Source organism: Poecilia reticulata, chromosome 14 (assembly GCF_904066995.2).
Source record: "Poecilia reticulata chromosome 14, P_reticulata-male-v2, whole genome shotgun sequence".
Classification (NCBI taxonomy): Eukaryota; Metazoa; Chordata; class Actinopteri; order Cyprinodontiformes; family Poeciliidae; genus Poecilia; species Poecilia reticulata.
The window spans coordinates 5276288-5300864 of NC_088843.1; the positions used below are offsets into that span (position 1 = coordinate 5276288).

The 24577-nt window shown below is 37.7% G+C and overlaps 1 protein-coding gene across 2 annotated transcripts in view; it reads left to right on the forward strand.

Moving 5' to 3' along the window:
* Positions 1–1005: 1005 nt before the first annotated feature.
* The window catches only part of caln2 (calneuron 2), a 41654-nt gene continuing 18082 nt past the window's right edge, over positions 1006–24577 (forward strand). The window contains exons 1-3 of one of the 2 annotated variants that reach the window (XM_008427395.3): positions 1006–1955; positions 11459–11583; positions 22618–22761. In XM_008427395.3, the coding sequence (XP_008425617.1) occupies positions 11466–11583; positions 22618–22761 (262 nt within the window). In that variant the 5' untranslated portion in view covers positions 1006–1955; positions 11459–11465. Of the gene's footprint in view, positions 1956–3445; positions 3715–11458; positions 11584–22617; positions 22762–24577 lie in introns of those variants that run through there. The other variant, XM_008427394.2, reaches the window with a different exon arrangement.

Below are 24577 nucleotides of genomic sequence, written 5' to 3' on the forward strand. Positions count from 1 at the left end.
CAGGTTTGTGTGGTCAGCTGTCACAGAAGCAATAATTTATTTTTATTTTCTTTACACGCTGTCTTACATAGCCCTTTTTGAATGTTCAATTATAGTATCGTGTTATAGTAAAATAAATGGAATTTTTTTTTTTTTTTTTACCTTATTCATCTTTTGGCAAAATGTGACTTAGGGTATTTTTTTAAGAAGGTGAAAATATATTAAATTCAGGGACAGTAAAGTTTGTGGAGGGTAAAATAAGGGCTTAACATTTTGACTTTTTCACTATTCTGTTACATTAAATCTACAAACTTCATATTTAAACAGATTTATTGGGATAATATGTGATAGTAAATGTGAGATAGGGATGTTTTTCAATTTTTAACACATAAGAATCTAGAAATTGATGTGTAGATTGGTATTTAGCTTTTCTGCAAATACCTTCTGCTGAAATTACAGCTGCAAGTCTTTTAGGGTGTGTCTTCACCAGCTTTGTACGAAACTGAATTTTATTTGCAGATTTTTCTTATGATATACTTCAGCTTGCATAGAACATCAAGTTTCAGGTTTTGGAGCAGATTTTTAATGGATTCAGGTCTGAACTTTGAGTGAGTCCTGCTGAAACATTCAGTTTTGGCACCAGCTTAATGTTTAGTTTCACCTCCAACCCAAACTCAAGTCTGTTGTATCTTCTGACAGATTTCTCCCAGGATTGCTGTGTATTTATATTCAACCCTTTAATTTTATATCAATTCTGAAGAAAAAGGATCCCCACAGCATAATAGCCACCATAATGTTCTATAAACTGTAATTTTCCTTCCACTTCACCAGCACTGTGACAGTCTACCTTATAAAAGCTTTATAAGATACTAAAATGTCGTTTCATTTACTTTCTTTCTATCTTTTACAGAGATTTGAGAATTAAGGTTTTAATTTTTAATCAGAACATACATTTTCATGTTTTTAACACTTTATAGGAGCTCATCTGTCTAATTTTTTGGGAGAGGGAAGAGATGAAGATTAGGATGTTTTGGTGAGAGGAAGGGAGAAGAATACATACTGCATTGGGTACTGCGGCTGATGTCATTTCCTAAACACCATAATTGGACATCAATGCCAACATCCAGCTGTGCAGAATGGCTAAATGAAAACACATAAACGCAACACTCGGTCCGGGAGAGAGAGGAGGTCGGTGCCTCACTGAGCCACTTAAACCTTAATTGCTCGGACCTCGCAGTCTCTCTCTCTCTCTCTGCCTCTCGCTTTCACAGACACACCTGAGATGAGCTCCCTCTGAGAATCAGCTGCCCGGGTTGGTTCCGATGCGGCCCCTCCTTCATAGTTCTGGACCGACACATTAAATGGGTTAAGCCTGACCGGGAGCCGCGGGAGATCCCTTCCCTTCAATCCAACGCTTGGACGATCTGAGCTCCGGGCTCTCTCCTCTGATTCAACAGTGCAGGCTGAATTTTAATCGTGATTGTGTTTGTAGAAGAAGGAGGACCAGCAGCAGCAGCAGCAGCAGCAGGAGCAGCGCATCTCAGACACAGACCCGTGGGCGGCTGCGGGTGCGTCCGTCTGGGCAACACTGCTTCATCCCAACAACCCCACATCTTCAAGACATGGCGAGGAGAAGTGGGCTTTAAAAGGAAACTATATTCTGATTAATTCATGTTGGTTCACCAGCGTTTTCACCTAACCAGTTGATATTTTCCTGAACAAGTGTCTGAATAAAAAAAAAAAAAAAAAAGAAAAGTGAGGGGGGCACATGACACACCGGTGGATTCCCGAAGCCAGGTCCAGCACCGAGACTGAATGAGTCCATCTTCTGTTGGTCGGACTCCTCCAGCGGACAGGACGGATGCAAACGGACTAAACACACCTCGGCAGCTCAAATCAGCACCAGCCTCTCGGCCACCGGCGCACTAGCGGAACGGGAGGGGACTCTGACACCGGGGGACCAGCTTCTTTGGCAGGTATGGCTGCGCTGGTCACCTCTGGGTGAGGGTGCTAAAGGTGCTGAAGGTGATTACCCACAGGTCGCTCCTCCTGATGCCCGCAGAGCCGAGCTGGTGGCTACACCTGTTGTGGATGCGTGAAGCGTGCGTGTTATCACTTCCATCTGCACCTTATGCTCGTCTTAATGGCTGACAAACACGATGCGTGTGTCTATATGTCCCACTATTTCAGCGTGTTTCTGGCCATCTCTGCGCGGACGCAGGTGTGCGCGGCGCGCGTCAGTACGCGCTGCGTGGGTTTTGATCGATGTGATTAGGTGATTATAGGTCCATCGCGAGCCATAAGTGTAATTACAGTGTAATTGTCTGTGCGCGCAGCGGGGTGTGAAGCTCTACATCATATATCAAGCTTGGTGGCTTCATCAGCGGCTCTGATGTTCAGCGTGTAGCAGCTCGGCTCTGATAAATGGAGACTGACTGCAGTCCAAACCTCAACAGCACTCACTGTCAACTCCACAGTCTCCGTCACATCATGGTCAGATCTGTCACCTGCCCTGCTCACACTCATCAACGCCAAGTAGGAGACAGTCCTGAGGACAACTGGTGGACATTTGTCCTCCAGGAAACCGAGTTTGTTGGTGCAAGCCAAGCTTTTTCTTTTCTTTTTTTTAATGCGTGGGTGAGTATGAAGGAGGAGGGGTTGTTAGTTTATACACACACACATATATATTTGACATGTAGCAGCAGATTGAAGCTTCAAGCTGGGAGGCACCAGCCGTGTTCCCCTTTTCTAGACGCCTCAGACCATGATGCCCAGTCTTTTTTTTTTCTCCCCATGTGGTGAAATCTGTCATTGTCATTTCAGACCACCTGAGAGAAGGACAGTGATTCAAATTTATATCCAGCGCTGCTGCTTCAGCTGATCACCAAGTTTAGTTGCAACAGAGTGAATTGTACTGTTCCACATGGTTTGATTTGAGGTGCAATAGTTTTTCAGTGATTACCTGTTTTGTTTTGATAACATTGTCACTCAACTTCACAGGCAAAAAAAAAAAAAAAATCTATTTTCATTTAATTTGTTGCAGCACATTGATGGTTCTATCTGCGTTTCCCTTCTTGGTCGGGTCTTCTTGATCCACAGAAGGCTTAAATCAACATGTTAATTGATCAACTAGTTTGATTGTTTTTCTGTCAGTCGGCATTCAGAGTTCACTACGGTGTCCCGCATGGCTTAATTTTAGGTCCAACGCTGTTTAGGCTTCATATGCTAAGTAGAAACAACCTTAATTTCAATATCTAAGCAAACAACACAAAACATTACAACATAAACTAACAACCTCTTTAACTCTGCACTGATCAGGCGTAACATTATGACCACCTGCCTAAAGATGTATCGACCCCCCTTTTGCAGCTCAAATAGCAGTCACCCATAAAGTCTTGCACAGTATAAATCCTTTCCGCGTGACGTCACTCTATTCGAAACCCCGCCCACTCCGCCATGACGACATTAAAACAACCTGCGCGCTACAAAACAAAAAAGAAAACGCACACCTGGTAGCCTAAAATCGCTTTTATTTAGTTGATTTCGCAGTAAAAATGGTCACAGGGCGCTGCGCGGCCGGCTGCACAACCAGACAAGGATGAAAACCAAACTTGTCAGTTTATTGTATAACTTTTAATGAGGAAAGATGCGGCGGCGGTGGATAGCAGCCGTCAGTCATACTGACTGGCAGCCTTTCGGTGTAACCGCGGATTTGCAGCGAACATTTTTTACAAGGTAAGAAGATTAATGTTCATAAGCTTTTTTAAGTAAGTATGATTAGAAACATATCAAATATCGTATTATGGAGAAGATACGCGTTTAACCGTCAGTAACCATGGAAACAGTGCCCCACCGCCATGTAGCCTAGCATGCACGAAAACAACTGATTAGCGTCTCTTCTGTACGTTTTTAAGGCTGCTCCGGTTTAAGGGGAATTGCCATTTATGACATAGTGACATAAATCATGTGTGAATTCAGGCAAAGTCGGTAATTTGATCAGCACGTCAGGAGGGAGCAGGTATGGGTCGGTTTGTTAGCTAGCTGTTTCTAACTTCTATAAATCCCGCCGTCTTTGAGCCCCAACCCAGGTGTGTTACGTTCACAGACAAATTAGCTTGACTCGAACAAGGAGAAGCCATGAATAAACTGACAAAAACAATTTAGAAAAATAACTTTAGTTCCATACTTCGGATCCTCACTTCCGGCGTCCATGCTGGCGCTTAGTGACGTAGTTGCAAAGGGTCAGTATACCAACAGTTTTCTGTAAACTGAAGCAGATTATAAACTGGTTCATGGTGCATATCCAGTATCTTTCTCGATTTTTGAGAGAGATTTACTGATCCAGACTGGAAACATTCCACGAAAAGTGACATTTTAGAGACGCTCCAAACCAGTCATTCAGCTCTCATAAGTAGACCTGTCACAACAATCAATAAATCAATTAATTTCATGATAAATTAAATCAAACTCAGTAATTTCCATTGGCATGATTTGTTATTGTTTTTTCTCTTTCTGCCAAAAACTGGATGACAAAAGTTTTTAGTCTGGTGCTTCAGTCTCAACTAGCCTTTTGTTTGGAGGACAGTTTTGTTTACTTTATATTATATTTACTTTTTATTTACTTTATAATTATTTTTTTATTAGTTTCTGTTGTTTTCTTTACTTATTTTCGATATTTAAATATCTTTGAGTTCAATGTTAAATGTTCATCAAAATTAAAAGTTAATTGAACAATATTATTGTTTATCGCAATAACCTCTGGAACATTTTACTGCCCATCAAAATTTGTTATCGTGACTGGGCAACTTATAATTTAGCCAGTGTGAATCTTGTCCTTATGTATACTCCTAATTTCCTGCTAAATCGGCAAGTAATATGAGATTTTACAACCCCCCCAAAAATTGGGATGACCTTTTGTCTGTGAGAATGTTAACAAGAAATGAAGTCAACACCTCGCACATTTTAAAGTCCCTTCATTGGCTACATGTTTCTTTCAGGGAGAATTTTAAGACCCTTTCCCCAAACTAAAGCAGAAATCGTTTTTTTAGGTGTTCCAGAACAGCCAGGTCTTCTGGTTGAATGATTTAATTATGCCAAAAGAAATCTGATCTAAAATCTTTTAATGAGCTCCCAGAAGGCCTGAAGGTGACTGAGAGTGATTCATTTTTTTTTAGAAAATAAACTAATGCATTAAAAATTAAAAACTTTTGACTTGAAGTATCACTATATTTCCATATTGACTGATTGTCTTGTCTTGTCCAAAATGATGAACTGTTGCAGCAGCTTATTTCCGGCATTAGATTGATCTGAGTGACCCAAGCTGAAGTTGCAGCGAGGCGACTGCAGCGCCTCTCCTGAGGAAATGGTTTTAGAAAGCGGCTTGATGGGTTTGAGAAAGACAGCTGAGATCACAGCTGTGCTGTGACTGCCTGGATATGCCCAAGGTGACATCACTATGGGACACTGACAATGTGTTGTTGTGCAGAAGGGGGAAACCAAGGACACTGGGAATAATTTGATTTCCATTTATCATTTTATTATTGGTTTAAGTTCTGTAAATCCAATAAAAAAGCACTTTTATTGTAGGTGGTTTGTTGATGTTGCACATGTCCTCCTTTGATCCATAAATTGACACTCCCTCATTTGTTTGGCTTTGTGGTCTGTGGCAAATGATAAATCACAGCATCGGTGCTTCAACTTATGTTTCATTGTTTTCGTCACTTTGCTTGAGCTCTTATTGGTAAAGACATGCAGAGTAACATACTGTTTTACTGACTTGTTGATTTAAATATTACAGAATTCAATGTAAACCTGCTTTAAACCTTCAATATAGGAAAAGCACAACATAGTGCATAATTATGATGCAGCAAAAAAATAATGCATGTTTTCCAACATTTTTAAAGGTAAAAATCTGAACTTGTCTCTAGCTGCACAAGTCTTTGGAGTTTGTTTCCACCATCTTCAGATCTAGAGACTGATGCAGAATTGCTCAGTCAGACGAGATGAAGGACTTTTGTGAGCAACATGTTTTTAAGCCACAAATTCTGGCTTTTCTCTTCTAACACATGAACATGTTTTAATCTAAACCGACCTGCAGTTTCAGAGAAAAATCCATCTTTCACCTTTACTGAGGATCTTGAAAGGTTTGATCCGAAGTGAGACAGAAATAGAGAATATTTCTCCTTCCGCCACCATGTTTCCCAGTAGGAATGAAGCATTCAGAGCAAAGTGAAGTGCTGTTTGGCAGTTTCCAGATAGGCTAAAATATCTCATTTTGATTTCAACTAACAGGCGCACTTTGTCATTCTTGGATTTTGACAAGTATTTTCTTCTCCACTCTTCCATAAGCCAGATTTAAACATTTCCACAACTTTATTCCTGATCTTTCTCAAGAGTTTCTTCATATCTAAAAATTAGATGCGTATTCATGTATAATGTGGGACAAATTTGAATGAGACAATTGGGGGTAGGATTTATTAGTCTTCTGTCTATTCCTTTTCAAGCTGGACCTGGACGTTTTGTTGTTTAAGTTTCATTATTATTATGATTTTTTATTTTTTTTGGTTTGTAATTATTTAGACATTTTTCTTCTGAGTCAGTTGGTTGCTGTGGTTTTTATTTTTTAGTATCGGATAAAAAAGGGGCTTCATACAAATGCATGTTATAATTTTATGGTCTTTTTGTTTTTTATTCCGTTTAGGTGACACCAACAACTTTATGTTGGTCTCGCATAAAATCCCAGTAACATTTTGAAGTTTGTGGTTGTGTGAGGAAAGGTTTAACAGGTATTTTTACTTTTGCAATGTTCTGCATATCGAATGCACGTTGAGCCCAAATGCAGGTCTGGTTTGATTCCTCTATGTTATCCTATTAGTGCTGTCTGGCTGTGATGGCCTGTGGATCTGCAGCTGAAAAAAAAACACAGTTCTGACCCCTTTCTGCCATTCTGGTAATGCATTTGTCTCTCTGGGGAATAATATGAGGAATGTGGAGGGGGAAAAGGGCTGATTCTCCCCCTCAAAGCCTGTTCTCAGTCTTTTTTCCTTAATTTGAGCCTCTCCGTTGGGTGTAAATTTGTTCTCACTGCAGGCTGGAAACTGGGCTCCCTGGCATTCAGGTAACCCCACAGTTCAAACACCGTCAGCCAGCCCACTTTATTTCGCTCTCTTCATCCCGCTCCCTCCATCCCAACCCACCTATCAACCCGCATACCCGTCTATCTTTACGCCACTCTTCTTCCTACACTCAGGCGATGGAGGCAATGGAGCTTATCAGATGGAGGCTTTCTGCTAAAGACTGTGTCTGTCAGCTCCGATGTCCATCTCTTTGACAACATTCAGTGATTTCACAAGTTGGTTAAAAAAAATTATCAGAATAGAAAGAAAGATAACAGACATTGACAGATAAAGGAAAAAGGATACAAATGGGACAGATTTTTGTGATTTGTGTGTGTGTGTGTGTGTGTGTGTGTGTGTGTGTGTGTGTGTGTGTGTGTGTGTGTGTGTGTGTGTGTGTGTGTGTGTGTGTGTGTGTGTGTGTGTGTGTGTAGGTGCGTGTCCATGTGTGTGTGCTGGATTCTGCAGTGGCTGAGTGGGTGTTTTCTGTTCGGGGAACAATTATGAGAACAGATGGACGCTGAAATACCCAAATTACTTTTATGTCATATGTCTAATTAATTTGTCTATTAATTATAATTAATTTGCGCACACTGTTTAATTTAAGGTAACTGAGTAATTTGGCAATTGCAGCATACTGATGGAAATAATCCTCCAGTTTATGTTATTAATTTAATGTCGAGAAATGGATTCTCTACGGATGAAACATGTGAAACCTCATATGCGTAAATTAGCAGTTTTCATGCATGTATTTAATTCTTCAGTTGTTATTTCTTACAGCAAAGTTATTTTTTCAGATGAAAAAAGAACACATGCAAAATAATGAAAAAGCAATGCACATGGTGTGTTGTTAAATATTAATATTTTGATTAAGTGCTATTACTAAATTAGTTGGCAATTATTTCAATAATCGATTAATTGTGATTAATCCAATTCATTGTCTTTACCCTATAGGAGAATGTCATTCTTCACAGCTGCTACTTCAAAAATAACAAAAAAGTCCAGGTTGTAGTTTTCAAATACACTCAGAGACAAAAAACTTTTAATCTTTTGAGTTATATGTGGAAAATATTGAAACAATATCTTAAGAAATCAGCCAGGAAGTTGAAACTTTTTAAATATCTTTGTAAAATAAATTTCTGACTCACCGTTTATGTATTATAGTAAACAGAAAGTCATGAGTTATATTAGCTTAAAAGTACAGTGTAAATAAATAAAAAAGGGTTTATTTATTTTTATTATTATTTTTTGACAATAATTGTGTGCTGTACAAACTGTGACTCTTCCCATTGAATTAATGTGTCCAAAATAAAGGTTGGACAAATTAATGCTCCTGCAGTTAAAGTTATATTTTAATTGAAACATTTTGCACATCATTGTCACAGTTGTAAATGATTCACTTACAAATCTATGGTTTGCTTTGGAGTCATCAGGCTTGAAAAAACACTTGACAACTACAGGTCATTTACCTTTTAACATTTTGAATATGACAAATAAAAAACCAAAGCTTTTCTTAGGTGAAATAAACACTGCACCCTCTATAACCTGCTAAAACACAGACATGCTAAAAGAATCCCTTAAAGGTCGCTCATAAAAATATTTGAACTGCTTCTTTTTGTTTTGCAAAGTAGTCGTTATGTTTATTTACTCCCTTTTTGAAATTTTATTTCGATTTTTACCATTTTCAATTTGGTTCTGATATCTAGATGTGCTTGAACAGTTCAGCCAAACATTATATGTCTGCAAGCACATTTACATAAACATTAAAAAGCAACTGTGGCATAATTTCCTGTTTTCCTAGTTATGTAATCGTTGGTTGGTAGTGACAAACAAAGCCAGAATAGCTGTTGGCATAGACGGTAAGAAATCTTACAGCTAAATTTTGCTAAACAGCAAAATGCAAAAATGCTGCACAACATAAAACTTGGTAGATACAGAAAGTTAGAAAGATAGCGGAGCAATAGAAAAGCGATGACTGTTTTAGAAAGCTGACTGAAGCTGCAAATTTAACCTAATACAACATACTTTGAGCAAAGGTCTTATTTTAACTCCCACATTGTTTTATAATCTTTTGAGCATCTCATTTTCTTTCAAAAACAAACATGTTGAATGAACATTTTGTAATCAAGACCTGACAGGGGTTTGAACAATTTCGGAGTCAAACGCTCTTCGTCATCTGGCTCAAACATGGAGAAAGTCGCTGCTGAAGCTAATTATGCCAAACTCAGGAGGACCACTTGGAGAGGGCGGAAAGTCATTAAACTCGCTCCACAGGCATCAGCAGATGTTTTGAAATGACAGGGAACACAAAAACATAAAACCTGCTTTTTAAATTAAAAACTTTATGCTCACAAAAAACCCCTGCAAGAGTCGCTTTAGTGTTCATTGCACAGATGATCTTTGTAACAAGAGTGCTCACTCCATGCATTTCCTGTGTTTGTCCATTTGAATATTTACCTTTTAAAAATGTAAAAAAAAATTCAACAAAATCTTCCAGCTATCATCATTGTGTCATCATCCATGAACTTCGTATTTTATGGGATGAAAAAATGTTTTAGGTATTTAGGTCAATTTGTATACATTTACAAATAACTGAGCTGCTGAAAATGTTAGTTTTGTTTAATGTTGTTTATGCTCTTCATCTGCCTGTTTGCTCATCCAAAAGGAATCCAACTGCTAGTATGTAAAGTTTTGAATTAAAAGCCTTGTGTATATTAGTGGATGTGTGTTTCCACCTTCCTAGCAGATGCTTTTGTCTTGAGAAGAGACGCATGTTGCTGTGGTGACCTGAGCGAGTTCAGTGTGCAGGTGAGGCATGTTTAGAATCAGCAGCAGATGGACTGAAGAGCAAATTTCCTCTGAGTTTACGAGCCGTGTACACATTAATGCCACTTCTCACACACAGTAACACACACGCCGCTGTCTGTCACTGTCTCATTGAGAGACTCAGCTTTCACACCTGGCACCCTTTGCAGTTCAACAGAGCTGACAATCCCACTTTTTGTTTCACACTCGCTGCAGCTTTGATTCTAAGATCCACACCAACATTCAGGTCAAAATCTTCTCTTGCAAGAACATAGAAGTGGCTGTTTTAGTTACCGTAGATATGCCCACTTCCATCCCCATCCTTTCTGTCCTGGCTCCGTCGGGATTTCTTTCTTACCTCGAAATCTAAACTTAGGATGAATGTGACATGAAGCGTATCACCAAAATGTCAGACTGTGACACATGGAGCAGGACAGCGCTGACAAATCAAAGAGGAGCCGCTCTGATCATGCAGCAGCTGCTGCAGCTGTGGCGTGCTGTCACCAGGCCTGAGGCCTCATGTCGAGGTGTCTGGTGGTGGGATTGTCCTGCGGGACGGGGAGTCTGCGGGTTTGACAGGGAAGGTTAGAAGAAACAACAGCTGACGTGATTTTCTCCTCTGTTGAGCAAGAAACAGAACAAGGAGGAGAAAGAGCCGGAAAGACTTTTCTGAAAACTAACTCAAATGTTTGACACTAAGCTGCAACTTTTACAACCTAAGGAGCTATTTTGCTCTGGGGACGGCCAAATAAAATGCATTAAAGCCGCAAATGTCATATGACTTTTTGAAAAAAGACCATTTTTAAATAGAATACCCAAAAATTGTACAAAGTAAAAAGTAGCTGTCCAAGAAATTACTCAAGAATAAAAAAGTCTCTGGTAAAACGTCTACTTAAGTAACTGAGTACCTGATGAAATTATCAATCATTTAATATTTAAAACTTACATAATCAGATGGGCCAAAATATGGCCCATCTTTAAGGGAAAATTTTGGACAGAGATGACAATAATTCATATTGGTGACAAAAAAATAACAAAATCATGCAAAATAAAATGTTTCCAAATCAGTTTCTTTCAATAAAAAATGTAGAAATGTAATTATCTTAATTTAAAAGTTGTATTATTGTCCTAATTTGTTTAATTTATTCTTGAATTCTGTTCAGGGGCCCTAAAGTCTAAGAAAGCACTGCAATACCTTCCAAATTATTAATTATTATTATAATAAATATAATAGAGTATGGGGGAATTTTTCTGCCATAATTTAAGAGCACACTTTGTCAGTCTGAAATCAGTATTTCTAAACGTTTAATAATTGTGCTTACATTTCAGTTTGAAAGCTGGACTTCATGCCTTTCTTCTCAAAACTTGTACTCAAAACTTGTGCTCTCCTTCTAATATTCACTGTGCTTTCTCAAACCGCCCTCCTCGCACTCGAAACTCGTCTCTGCTCAGATCAAATCTCCGCTTGCAGACCTCTCTGCTCGCTTATGGCAGAAAAATTCCCCTGTAATACAGTCACATGTAACATTTCTGAACAACAACGTGGATTTGCTTTGCAGGGAAAAGATGCCATTCCACCATGTGCGGGCAGGCCTGCTCTATCCGGACAACTACCTGAGCAGCTCCCTGACCGAGGGCAGCGAAGCCTTCCAGCTCACCAGCCTCTCCACTGAGGAGCTGGGAGGTGAGTGTGCCAACCCAGCAGCGGAGGAGGAGGAGGAGGAATGTGTGGATGCAGAACAAAGTGTGAGGTACAGACAATTAATGGGTCGCTGGTGGAACAATGCAGTTACAACGCTCCAATTCTCTAGAGTTGAAGATTTTCCATTTAGCCATTTTGTCAGAGCTTGACTAGATGCATTGGTTTCCAATTATGGAGCTTAGGAAATAAAATCAGTCAGACGACTCAGAAGGAAGTGGAGCTTGACAGAACACTAGTGTATCTATGGTGGTACCCTAATTAGTTTCCCATTCATATTTTATCTTGCGTGAAAATTGATGTTACTAGTCCCCACAAAAGTTGGTTTGGATGTAATAAATATTACGGCAGAGTAACTGCGAACATCAATAATCGGCGCTAAAGTGGAGCCATTTGCTCTGCACTTAACCAACCAAAAATGACTTCCGGGGCTTTATTTCTTATGGCTCTCGCTGTTCGTGTATAATCAGTCACGGTGACGTTAAACTCAACAAAGCCAATTTTGATTTACTGTGGAGCTCTGCGTCGTCTCTAAAATTAGGTCAAACGGTGCAACAAGCACACACTGGCTCACAAGCAGACTGCAAACAAATCTGAAGGTTTGCTAGAAAACAGTTGAGTAAAATTAAAGCTCAGTCTGGATATGAACATCCAGCACAAAATGAATACGGACTCTCTGGTTCTGCTTTGATTAACGTTTCCTGCAGGCGCTGATTGGCCTCACAGTTTGATTCTGCTTGAGCATTAAGTACAACCGCATCATTACATTGACATTCAGCATCAATATCACATAAAATTGTAGCTGATGAGAAGACTTGATGGTGTTTTCTGTAATGGCTCTCTGTGATTACGTTGGTGAGTGGTTAATAATTATAATAATTAATGGCCTAGTTATAACATTTTTTTTGGAAAAAAAAAAGCTGTAGTTTGCCTTAAAATCAGTTTGATTGGAGATTCGCTGTTCATTTTGTGCTTCTTGATCAAAACAAAGAGTTGCAGCAGGCAGTGAGTGTCTCTGTTAGGGGGTTGCTCAAACAGCTAATCCTGCCACAGAGTGAGGACTGAGCATGAAAGTGTGTCTGGCTGTTTGTTGTTTGTGTTCCTACACGAAGCCCTGCTGCAGTTTGAATGAACGCTCTCTGCGCTTTGCTATGAAGTACTTTGTTGTACAAATCTTTTAATCCAGTGTCCCTGTTGCATGAATTGACTCAGCCCAGTCTGCAGAGACATTTTTTCTGCACCAAAAGCCAAACTGCACCACTGACTCAAATGTGTCATCATGACTGGTCTGTTTTCAGGGGGCCTGGTCATGTGGAGAGCTTCATCCCAAAATGCTCACATCTCTTTGAATTTTTCTGCATATTTTCTGTCACAACCACAAACAAAGGTGCATTTCATTTGTTTTTACACCAAGTCCCACAAACTGGGAGGTGAAAGGAAACACTTTTTCATAAAAACCTGAAACATGATTTTTATTCCGCCACTATAATCACTTCAACATTTATATGCACCAGCTTTGGAAAAACTACAGATTAATTTTTTTGTCTCGTCACAGCTTATAGATTGGTTTATGTCTGGAGTTTGACTAGGCCATTTTAACACATGAATATGCACTGATCTAAACCACTCTGTTGCAGCTCCATTATGCTGCCTCCACCATGTTTCACAGCAGATCTTGATGATGCACATGATCAGTTTTCTGCTATATATGCTATTTTTCAGGAAGTTCAAATGTTCAAATTTAGTTAAGTCTGAGCAAAACACATTTAAACAGAACTTTTCATGCAACAGTGGCTTTCCATTTTTAAGATTTTATTAGCTATTTATTACACTAAAATTAAACTCTGTCTCTGTTTGGTTTATTACTTTTAGAGATTGTGGAGTTCTCATGAACTTAGATCAACATTTAGCTTAAAACTTTTAATATCTAGAGAAACTCCTGTTAGTTTACAAATCTAGAGCAAACTTAGAAAGTACCGTCTACTTTATAGAACCAAACATGGAGAGCCAACATTAGTTTTATCAGAATCCAGAGAAACCCTTACTAGTTTATAAATTACAGACTACTTATTCTTATTAAACATGGGGAACCGATATGTAGTTTTCTACTTTTACCTTTTTGTCTTTCTTTGGGTTTGTTGTTTTGTTTGTATTTTCTTCTGATTTATGTAAAGCACTTTGAGTTGCCTTGTTGCTGAAAATCCATCCATCCATTTTCTTTACACCCTTGTCCCTTAGTGGGGTCAGGAGGGGTGCTGGCGCCTATCTCCAGCCAACGTTCCGGGCGAGAGGCGGGGTCACCCTGGACAGGTCGCCAGTCTGTTGCAGGGCAACACAGAGACACACAGGACAAACAACCACGCACACACACACACACTCACACCTAGGGGTGTACAAATCTTTTAATCCAGTGTCCCTGTTGCAATTTGGAGAGGCCAGTTAACCTAACAGTCATGTTTTTGGACTGTTGGAGGAAACCAGAGTACCCGAAGAAAACCCACCATGCACAGGGAGAACATGCAAACTCCATGCAGAAAGACCTGGGGCCGGGAATCGAACCCAGAACCTTCTTGCTGAAAGGCAACAGCTCTACCAACTGCACTACTGTGCAGCCTGTTGCTGAAAATGTGCTAGATAAATAAAATTACCTTACCTAAACTGCACACAGTCTGACTTTTTACTAATTAGTTAACTTCTGAAGACATATGTTTGCACTTGTTTTAATTTAGGAGAATCAGAGTAAACGAGGCAGTGCAGGTTCACGGTTGTGCAACAGTTTGTGTTTGTTTATCTCACAAAGTTCTGATAAAAACATTGCAATTTGTGGTTGTGAAGCAATAAAATGTACAAAACAAGACGATAAAAGTTTTCTTTTTGCAAAGAACTGCATGAACTGAATTCAGTTTCTTAAACTCTAAAGTGAAGCTGCAGTGAGCCGGAGATCCCGAGTAAACAACAAGTTTGTTTGATGTGGACAAAATATCCAGGCTGGAAGCTGTTGCCTGCATATGAAACGTCTAATCCCACTTCAGAGAGATTCAGAAGTTTCTCGCAGGTTTATCTGTTTGTATAGACAGATGAATTGTTAATAATGCCTTGAACGAACCGCTTCAAACCTTTTCTGTACTTTTAAAGCATCTCTGCTTTTCATATGTGAACATGTGCAGACCTGGGAGCTTCCTTTGCAACACCCAACCATTGGTAGAGGCTGCAGTCTAACACACATGCACGCACATTCTATATCAACACATCAGGGACCAGCTCATTTGTACCCTATTGAAAACGTGGTCCCCTCTGTTGGGCTGCATACAAATAGACCTCAGCGTGTTCTGGGAGGCTGCACACTAGGTCTTGTTCGCAGCGCCTCACCTTGCCTGGGATTCTCACCCTTTGAAGAAAGCCCGAAAAACGAGAGGCGGCGGCATGGAGGACGAGTCCAGTTATGAGCCGTGAGGGATGTTTACAAGCTGCGACTGGAATTCAGCTTTACGCTCCAACATTCAAACAGACAGAAAATGCAGACAGACAGAGCTTAGACGGATGGATGGATGGATGGATGGATGGATGGATGGATGGATGGATGGATGGATGGATGGATGGATGGATGGATGGATGGATGGATGGATGGATGGATGGATGGATGGACATGTAGTTTTGTCTTGAAATAAGGTGTATTTCATCAATGGCTGCGTTCCCACTGCAGCCTGTAGTGACCCAATTCCGATTTTTTGGCAATTCCGATTTTTTTGCCGGGGTCGTTCACACTGCCAATAAATGCGACCTCTATGCATTCTGCAGTGTAAACGGGCAAACGACTTGAAAGTGACCCGCATGCGCAGTAGAGGGCGCAATAGCGTCAGTGTTCTGCCAACTGTCATAAAAGAAGCGCTCAGTGTTTGCAGTAGTAAACATGGAGGCTAACGGTGGAGCTTAGCTTACATATTTGAAGTTGTTGTCCAACCGTAGCACCATATTAACAACTTAATCCTCATATAGTCCGTCATGATTGTTGTTTTTCTTCCCACCTGCGCGTATCAGGACGCAGAATAGTGAGATTTGTTGAGAATCAGTGACATTCAGTTCGGATGAATACGACCTGAACGTTATGGTCGCATTTGAATCGGATATGTATCGGATATGGGTCACATTCGTAAAAGAATCCGACCTGTGCTGTTCACACTGCCATGAAAAGATTGGATACAGGTCGCATGACGTCAAAAAAATCGGAATTGGGTCACTTCAGGCTGCACTGTGAACTCACCCAATATGACTTTCTAGGCAGTAATGTTGATGAAAAAATTTTGTTGGTTGTTTATTTCACTCATTATAGTTTATTTTCACTATAATGAGTGAAATAATCTCCCAGTGGAACAAGAACTTTTTCTTCAATAAAAAAGAATTTTTGACTTAGTTTTAGTTTTGTCTTATTTCAAGTAAAGAGATATTTTCACTAGAAACCAGACTGATAACACTATTTGAGATTTTGTGTTTTTGCAGTGATTGACAGGTTATATGTTGCAAACTGTGGCCATTCTGCTAGAATGCTCGGAGTGTTTCTGCTGCACAAACGCACTCATTCCCTCTGGGTTGTGTGCATTTAATCACAACTTCTTGTTAGGAAGAATCCTCATTTTGCGTGGGAACACGGAGTCGGAAGCGATCTTGGCAGAGATGGTGGTGATTGTTCTTTGTGGAGGCCCCTCGGGGTTTGTAAGATATGGCGAGTATAAAAAAGATGCGAGGGAGACAAGAAAAGGGACTTAGACAGGCAGTGTGGCGGAGAGGAGGAGGGAGTCGACTCTCACCTTGGTTTGTCTGTGAGAAAAGCTCCTGCACTTACAGGTAATGGGGAAACCTCTTATCTACTCCAGGGAAGCACCTTTCATCTCCACGCAGACTTGCTAAAATCCACCAGTTGCTAATTATTATATTTTATTCTGGTGGTAACCTGCACAAATAGCCTCTGTCGAGCTTAGTTAATTCTAGTTTAAGTCTTTTCATTTTCTATCAGTTTATTTTACTCCTTGCTAATCAGGTTTTGTCATGCCACTCCATGTCTAGTTTTAGCTCTGATTACCAGTTTTTTTCTTCTTCTTCTACCTGTATTTTGGTTTTCTTAGTTACACTTCTTCTGTATTTGTATTTATTAAATTCTTTCCTTTTGGTTCAAGTTCCTCAGTCCAGCAATCAAACCCACTGAACCCACCTTACATCTTTGTTATGCCACTCTCTTGTCTCACTGGCTATTTAGGTTTTTTTGCCACACCTCAGCAGTTGTCTCCAATTTAGCTCTCCAAAACCCACCGGGACAGTTAGGAGATGAAATTATGAGTCGGTGGTGAAGATAACTGATCACTTATCAGAAAGAAATGCAAAGGAGAACAATGAGAGTCAAAACAACCACTCATAAAACTGAGTTTCCATTTTCTGCTTCCACGGTGAATAAGAGGAATGTAGCAGTCGTTATTAATCGCGTGCCCTTACAAAAACATCAATCTAGGCAGTTTGCTGGTCTGAAACATTCATGTGTAAGCTAACACAGTGCCAAGAAGTGAAAACATCATAAATAACTTTAGAGAAGCAATTGCGGCTGCCAATCAATCAATATGGTCAAGCTGCTTGAAGTTTGGACATATTTATAAGTGGAAATCATTTAAGATGGAACATTAGAACAGTAATGAATAAGTTCAGATATAGATACTGTAATAGTTCAACAAGCTCCTGAACCACAGCAGGTGCTTTGTTTTATAACTCGGTACAAAATGGCTGCAATATGACAAACAGTAGAGAAAAAATAAATAAATGTGATATCTAAGACTTTCTGAAGATTTGATTTGATTCTCTTCTATAATTTTCAATTCAATTCAGTTTTCTGATATTGTTGATTCACTACAAATGTAATTTAAAGTAACCTTATGAGACAAATGGGTCAAATCCGTGTCATCATGACGTTCCTGACATTTATTAAGATTGTTTATTATGATGCAGTTTAATTTAATTTACAATGCCAGTTGGTTTTAAGTTATCTGAGCTTCAGATTTGGTCATTTACTTTGCAATAACACCTCTTCCTGCACTGAAAAAATGTTACAGTGAGCCAACCTAAAAAAATTACTAGTTGTCAGTATATTGCAATATATTAGTTATACTTAAATTACAATTTATATTTGAAATAAGTTAGAAATATAGATTATTTTCAGAATCATAAACTCACATCAAAACAAACTATATGTTATTTATTCCAAGACCTTAAATCTTTTTTCTGCATTTTGGCACAACTATATTTGTGTTTTTCAATTTAAATTCTCACTTTGGTTAAAGTGAGAATTTAACCACTTTAACCAAAATTAAAATGAATCAAAATAAATCAAAATATTTTGGATTTATTTTTGAATAAATCCAAAATAAATCTTTGGATTTATTTTTTCTTTGTTTTTTTTTTTTTTTCAACATGATAGTCCATAAAAAACATCTTCTACTAATACTTGTATTCTTATTTAATTTCCCTTTGGGATTATTAAAGTATTTTTGAATTTAATTGATCCAGGATGACCCAACCTCTCGTCCGGAACGTTAGCTGGAGATGGACACCAACAATCCTCCTGACCCCACTGAGGGACGAGGGTGTTAGAAAATGGATGGATGGATGAATTATAAAAATGTTGCTTGATAAGCAACATTTTCAATAAATAAATTTTATTGCAAAAATTTACAACACTCCAAAGCCATGGTTTTACAAAAGAAGCATCATTTCTTTTAGGTAAAACCAAGATTTTTTGTCCATCTGCTAGAATAAAAGACTAATTATGGTGAAATGAAGCAAATTGAAAAAAATTAAAATAATAGAGTAAAATTAATGCAAATATCATAAGTTACTCATTTTAATTACATTTAAAATGCTAATTATTCTCAATTTAGTGTAGCAATTTTTCTTTCTTTTAATTTTCAACTTTCTTTTTTTTCAGTTTATTTCATTTTAGGATTTATAAAACCCAAAAGTGTTTTAAACTTAAAAAGAATTGCTTTGAAAATGTTGCCTTATTATTATTATTGTTGTTGTTGTTTTATTAGAGTTGTAATTTTTACAGTGAAAAGACCAAAATTGAAAAAGTGTGCTTTTAAAACAAACCTTTTACATTTTTTATGTGTTGTACAAAAAGCCCCAATTGGAAAAATACTTCTGTGCTATTTAGACAACGTTTCCCTAAGATAAATAAAAAAGTATTAAGACAAAATTAAGTAAATAACTCTTTGTTAGCCAAAGCTACATTCTCTCCAAATCCAATACAAATTAAAAAGTCTGTAAAATAGTTTTCCGTTTGTGTTACTTCTTTTATTTATTTTGCCGTTTGGGTTGTTTCCACTTAGATTAGTGGTTTTCTTTTTTGTCTTTGCTCTGTTTATTTTCTCCTTCCCTTAGTTTCATTAGATTTTGACTTGTTTTGTAGTCTTTGAATTAACACTACATTTTTATCCTGTGAAATTATGTGCTTGATTTTTTTATTTAAATTCACCAGTAAATATTTCACCTGCAAAAATTTGCTTAAAAAAAGAATTTCTTCCAAGAAAATTTCTGCAGCTAGTATTTTACTATGAAATTCAAAGTAAAAATTTTTTTAAAATCATATGCATAAGTGCACAGGACAAAAATTCAGCATCAGAAAATCGGAATATAATGAGATGTTTCTCAACTACTGCTTTTCTTATTTCCTGTGTCAGTTGACTGTGCTGCAGTGCTAGTACTTGCTTGTAAATAAAGGAGAGCAATAATTTTTTATGTGAAAATGCTGCTACTAAGATCTTTTTTATGAGCGTCTTTGTTTACAAAACATCTTAGTGGCTACAGTTACACTGTGGCGGCTGCTGAAAAGTTGCAGTTGAAGTTTATTTGTAATTCAACAATCTCTAAATTTTTAATGCCCACAAGCAGAGAAGAATAATGTCTTTTTCTTTATTCCCGGAAAGCACAGTTTGATTTCCTGAAAATTGTGAAATGCAAAAAGATTAAAATAATTCCACACACCATGTTGGTAATAACACTAATCAAAAACATTTGTACCAAATATTTCTATGGGTCGTTGTTTTCTTTTTTTCATGGGTCAGGTCCGCTGGGGGTTCAGCTCTGGTCACTAGCAGCAGCTCTGCAGACGCTGCAGACCACTTGAAGTGTTTTTACACTTGAGGTTAACTGCTGCTGTGATTTAGGACTTGTTTTTCTGTCTACCAACTCCATTTCCCGCAGGAATCGGTCCCGCTCCAAAACTAATTTGTCTGTCTGCTGTTTGGTCCCAGAGAAGCTGCTGGTTATGGGAGTTTTATCACAGAAAGCGTGTTGCATCCCACAGCAACTTTAAGAGCAGCGAGACTGAACCCAGGCATTTACTGAAAAATTTAATGGTGAGCTGGACTCTGGAAAGATAAAGGTATAACTTTCTGATTAGGAAATGTTTTAAGGACACAAGAATTAGGTCATCAACTCTTACAGAAGAGTATTGATCAAAACCCATTCACGCTTTTGCAGTAGCTGTAGTAACTGGGCATAAAAATAAACCAGAAAGGAGGCACAACCAAAACTGAAGTCAATAAAAAATTATTTTGTAATTATTCCGTAAGACTGTTTACTTTGTCATACTGACAAACTCATCCTACCATTTAAAAGCTGTGTTGAACTATGATAAGATGAAAGTAAATTTGTCTCATAATCTAGCAGAATTAGACAAAAGATTTATAATTTCCCTTCCCGCTGCATGATCTCTAAAACAAAACAAATGCTGTGTATTTCCCAGATTTATTTAGCATTAATCAACGATATTTATACCCAAGTTATGGATTATGAGGAAAATCAGTGGGAACTGGTAATTAACATCATCAAGAATTAATGGTATGAATCATTCCACTGAGGTCTATTTTAAAATGCTTTAATTAGATCAAAAGTAACATCAAAAACAAAAATAAAAGCAAAGATAATTAAACTTCTCTGGAAACTACCGCTGAGAGAGAAAATCTTCTAAATAATAACCGTACTCTAATCTCATTGAAGAGGTCAGGGGGACATTAAGTGTACAACGTTTTATAACGTTCTTCAAGATTCAGATTCAGATTGTTGTTTCTCTTGGTTGTTACTCATTTTGGATTCAGAAACTGGTGATATAAATAAAACAATTATGCACCACATTAGGCAAACGCAGCTAAAGATAGGATGCAAAAGATAAAAACAGTTACAAAAAAAATACAGTTACAATAAAAATAAAAACATTTACAATAAAAAATACAAACAGTTACAATAAAAAATACAAACAGCACTCTGCTGACTTGGTAAAACCTTTTGCTGGTTTTGTGTTTTTAATTTTCAAAATCTCTTTGAAGCCTCTGTTCAAAGTAAACTTCATCTTTTGTAGATGTAATGTACTATTCTGCATTTCTCCGAAATACATTTAAGAATGTTATCAAGTGAAAATACTTATTGAGATCATATTAAAAATGTAAAGTAAGTATGTATTTAGAAACTTATTTTGGTACACTTTCTAAAAGTATATCTTTTCTGAAATACACTTTAAGTTCTAATTAAATATATTACTAAAATTATACATTGGACAATCCTTTTAAAAATAAACTTTGCATGTATTTGTAAAAATGTATATTTTGAAAGTACATTTTAAACATATTTTACAGATATAAATATAAACAATACTTTTCTGACATTGTACTTTTAGTAATATTTTCAAATAGGTTCTGTGTATATTTTAGTAAACCTTAATATTTGTAAGTACTATGTAAATAGTGTCTAAGTATATTTCAATAAAACACTTTCGGTTAAGGCTGACAAAGTATGAAATTAAAAAATTAAACAAACCTTGTAATAAAATTTGCTGTAACTTTGTTTAGCAAAGTAGTAAATAACACATTTCAAACCTTTTGCTGTTTTGTGTTTGTATTTTTATTTATTTTTTGACCTAGTCGGAACAAAGCTACTCTGTATCTGGAGATTATTGGGAAGGAGCCATCAGGAGGTAGAGATCAGCCAATGAAACAACATAAGAAAATGGATTCTGCAATATTTTTCAGACAAGAGAGAAACCAAGATTGGAACCATCTTAGAAGATAAAATTCTGTTGAATGAAAAGATCAGCTACTATTTCCAGTTTGATACAGTAATGCAATCAGGGCTTATTTATGGAGTCTCAATTGATAAATTACAAAAATTAGATGAATAATTCTTGCAAGAGCACTTCAACTTACAATTACAATTTTTCAAGCAACATTAGGTGATAAATCATAAGCAATTGAGATGAGAATTTGTTGTGGTTGAGTTTGAAAATAATTGGAGAAATGCAATAATTTGAAGGATATCTGCTTTTCTAAGCCCTGCTTTTATTTCTGAGACACAGATAGCAGCGGATTCTTTGAAAATAAAACTCCTCACCAAGACGAGCTGAACACAACATTTATTGATCCTTAAGAGAAAACAAAGACTCACAATTGTTCAGTCTTCTGAAAATCGGTCATGCGGCACTGACAAAGAAAACGCATCACGCACCAGCAACAAGATAAAAAAGGATTTGACAATCTCATAAAAAGACACTTTAAAATTACAAACAAAACAAGAACATATATCAACCGACTGCAATAAGGGATGTGCTTTAGATGAGTAGAAACTAGATTAGATTTAAATTATGATAAACAGGAAAGATGTGTACCATTAACCTCTGCAACAAGTGCAACCACCAAACAAATGAAAGAGCAACCAGCAATGATTACTCATCGGAAAGAAGTGCAAAGGGGAACACCAATAAAGAAAAGATATTTTCATCCCCTGTAATAAGACGCCTTATAAAACACAGTGAGCGATTAGACGTGTGAGAAAGATCAACCAGACTCTCTCACACCAGATGCTCCATGACAGAAAAATTGCAGCATTTCACATTTTTCCATACTAAATGAATAATGTGTATTTTCACAAAAAGAAGCACAGACAGTGTGCGCACTTTGCGGTGACATGTTGTGTTTTTATCCTGCGCAGAGATCCGTGAGGCATTCCGGGTTTTGGACCGAGATGGGAATGGCTTCATCTCCAAGCAGGAGCTGGGCATGGCCATGCGCTCCCTGGGTTACATGCCCAGCGAAGTGGAGCTGGCCATCATTATGCAGAGACTGGACATGGACGGTGAGGCGCTACATAAGGATACACACTCGGGGGGCCATTTTCAGAGCGTGCAGAACATCCTCATCCTGTTTTAATGCTTTTCTGCTTGGGGATCTTTGTTTTCTTTACTTCTGCATGGTACAGGGAGGAGTCATTTGCTTGAGCAGAGGTATGGAGTGTTGAATTTGAATTAGAATACCTCTTTCACTTGCTTTGGATACAAAAATTTGGATCGAACATGTTTTCTTCGGAAATGCTTCACTAAAACACCTTGTAAATGACCTAAAGTGCAGCAGAAGGCCAGATTTAAAGGACAAATTTCCCCCGAGACAATAAAGAACTAGCCTGTCTGCTCCTCGTACTTAAAAGTCGCGCTCTACTTGTATATTCACAGCAGATTGCAATTACTCCAAGGCAGAACTTGCATCAGGAAAAACCCATTCAGTCTTTCAGCGGTTTCTTCTCTGGCTGCTCTCGGCTCTTGATTTCACAGTTTGCCATAAATATCAAAGGTCAAAGCTAAAAGCTTTTTGCTTTTGCGTCTGTGAGTAACCGACCACCTGAAAGCAGCACTACCATTTGTCCTGAGGCGAGATGCTATCTTTCCTAAAATCCTGTTTACCTTTGACTTTCACAGTCAACACATCACAACCTGCACTGTCTTTCATGCTCATTTTATGTTATTAAATATCAGCGTAAGAATTAACAGTATATCTTGAACTATCCTTCTGTAAGCCTCAGTTATTCCTGATTAAATGATGTTCTTTCAGAGCATCATTTAATCCGGCTTTGCAGTGATGAACATAATGTTAGACACTGTGCAGCATTAAACACACCGTTAGGTCTGTGATCTCTCTGCTGTCAGTTTTCATCTTTCCTGGAGCTTTCCAGTCGAGGCTGGGTAATTGGGCAACAACTCAAGGCAAAATCCAATCTCTTTGAAACCACTGTTCAAAGTAAACCTTACCTTTTGTAGATGTGGCCAAAACAAAAGACTCTCCAAGCTGGAGAGAATACAGCTTATACAGAATTAGTATTTGTTGCCAGGTTGTGTTTGTGCAAATGGTACTTAATAAAAGTTTGGTTTTTTGATGCTAAGGCAAAGGATATTAGGAATTCCCCTGATATAATTATTAATAACTTACAAAAGTAATAATATCCATTGAACCTTAGCTACAAACGTTTGTGTTTTATTCTAAAAACGTGGCATTGACCAAAACAAAGTTTACAGATAAAAATGTAAAAAGTGTGCTGTGTAATGTACTCAGAAACCTCTTACTTTGATATGAATATGATAGTTTTTCACAGGTACTGGAAAATCCTTAAGAGGTAGATGGATGGAGCTTTGTAAACATTATTAAAAACCATTTGAAACCTGTTTTTTTTTGTTTTGTTTTTTTTCGACAAGGTTTTAATGTTGTGACTTTTTATGCTTCTTTACATGAAGAGCCCACTGCAGTGCATAGGAAACCTCCTGGTTATTCCACCAAATACTAATTTTTTAACTCTTTCTGAGTTAAGACATTAATATTGTTGTTTCTAAATGAATATAAACTTGTTTTATTTGCATTATTTGAGCTCTGAAAGCACTGCATTTTTGTTTTTCATTATTTTGCCATTACTTACAGGTTATTTATTTTCAGGTCAATCACCTTAAATATACAACCAGTTATTTTAAAATTGCTTAAATAAAGCATGTTTATGTTATATATATGCAAGTAATTACTTAATTACTGTAATTGAGTTTGAAAACCCAGTATCATCTTCCGTTCACTTCACCATTACATTTGTTGTGTCACATAAAATCTGAGTAAAATACTCTGCAGTTTGTATTTGC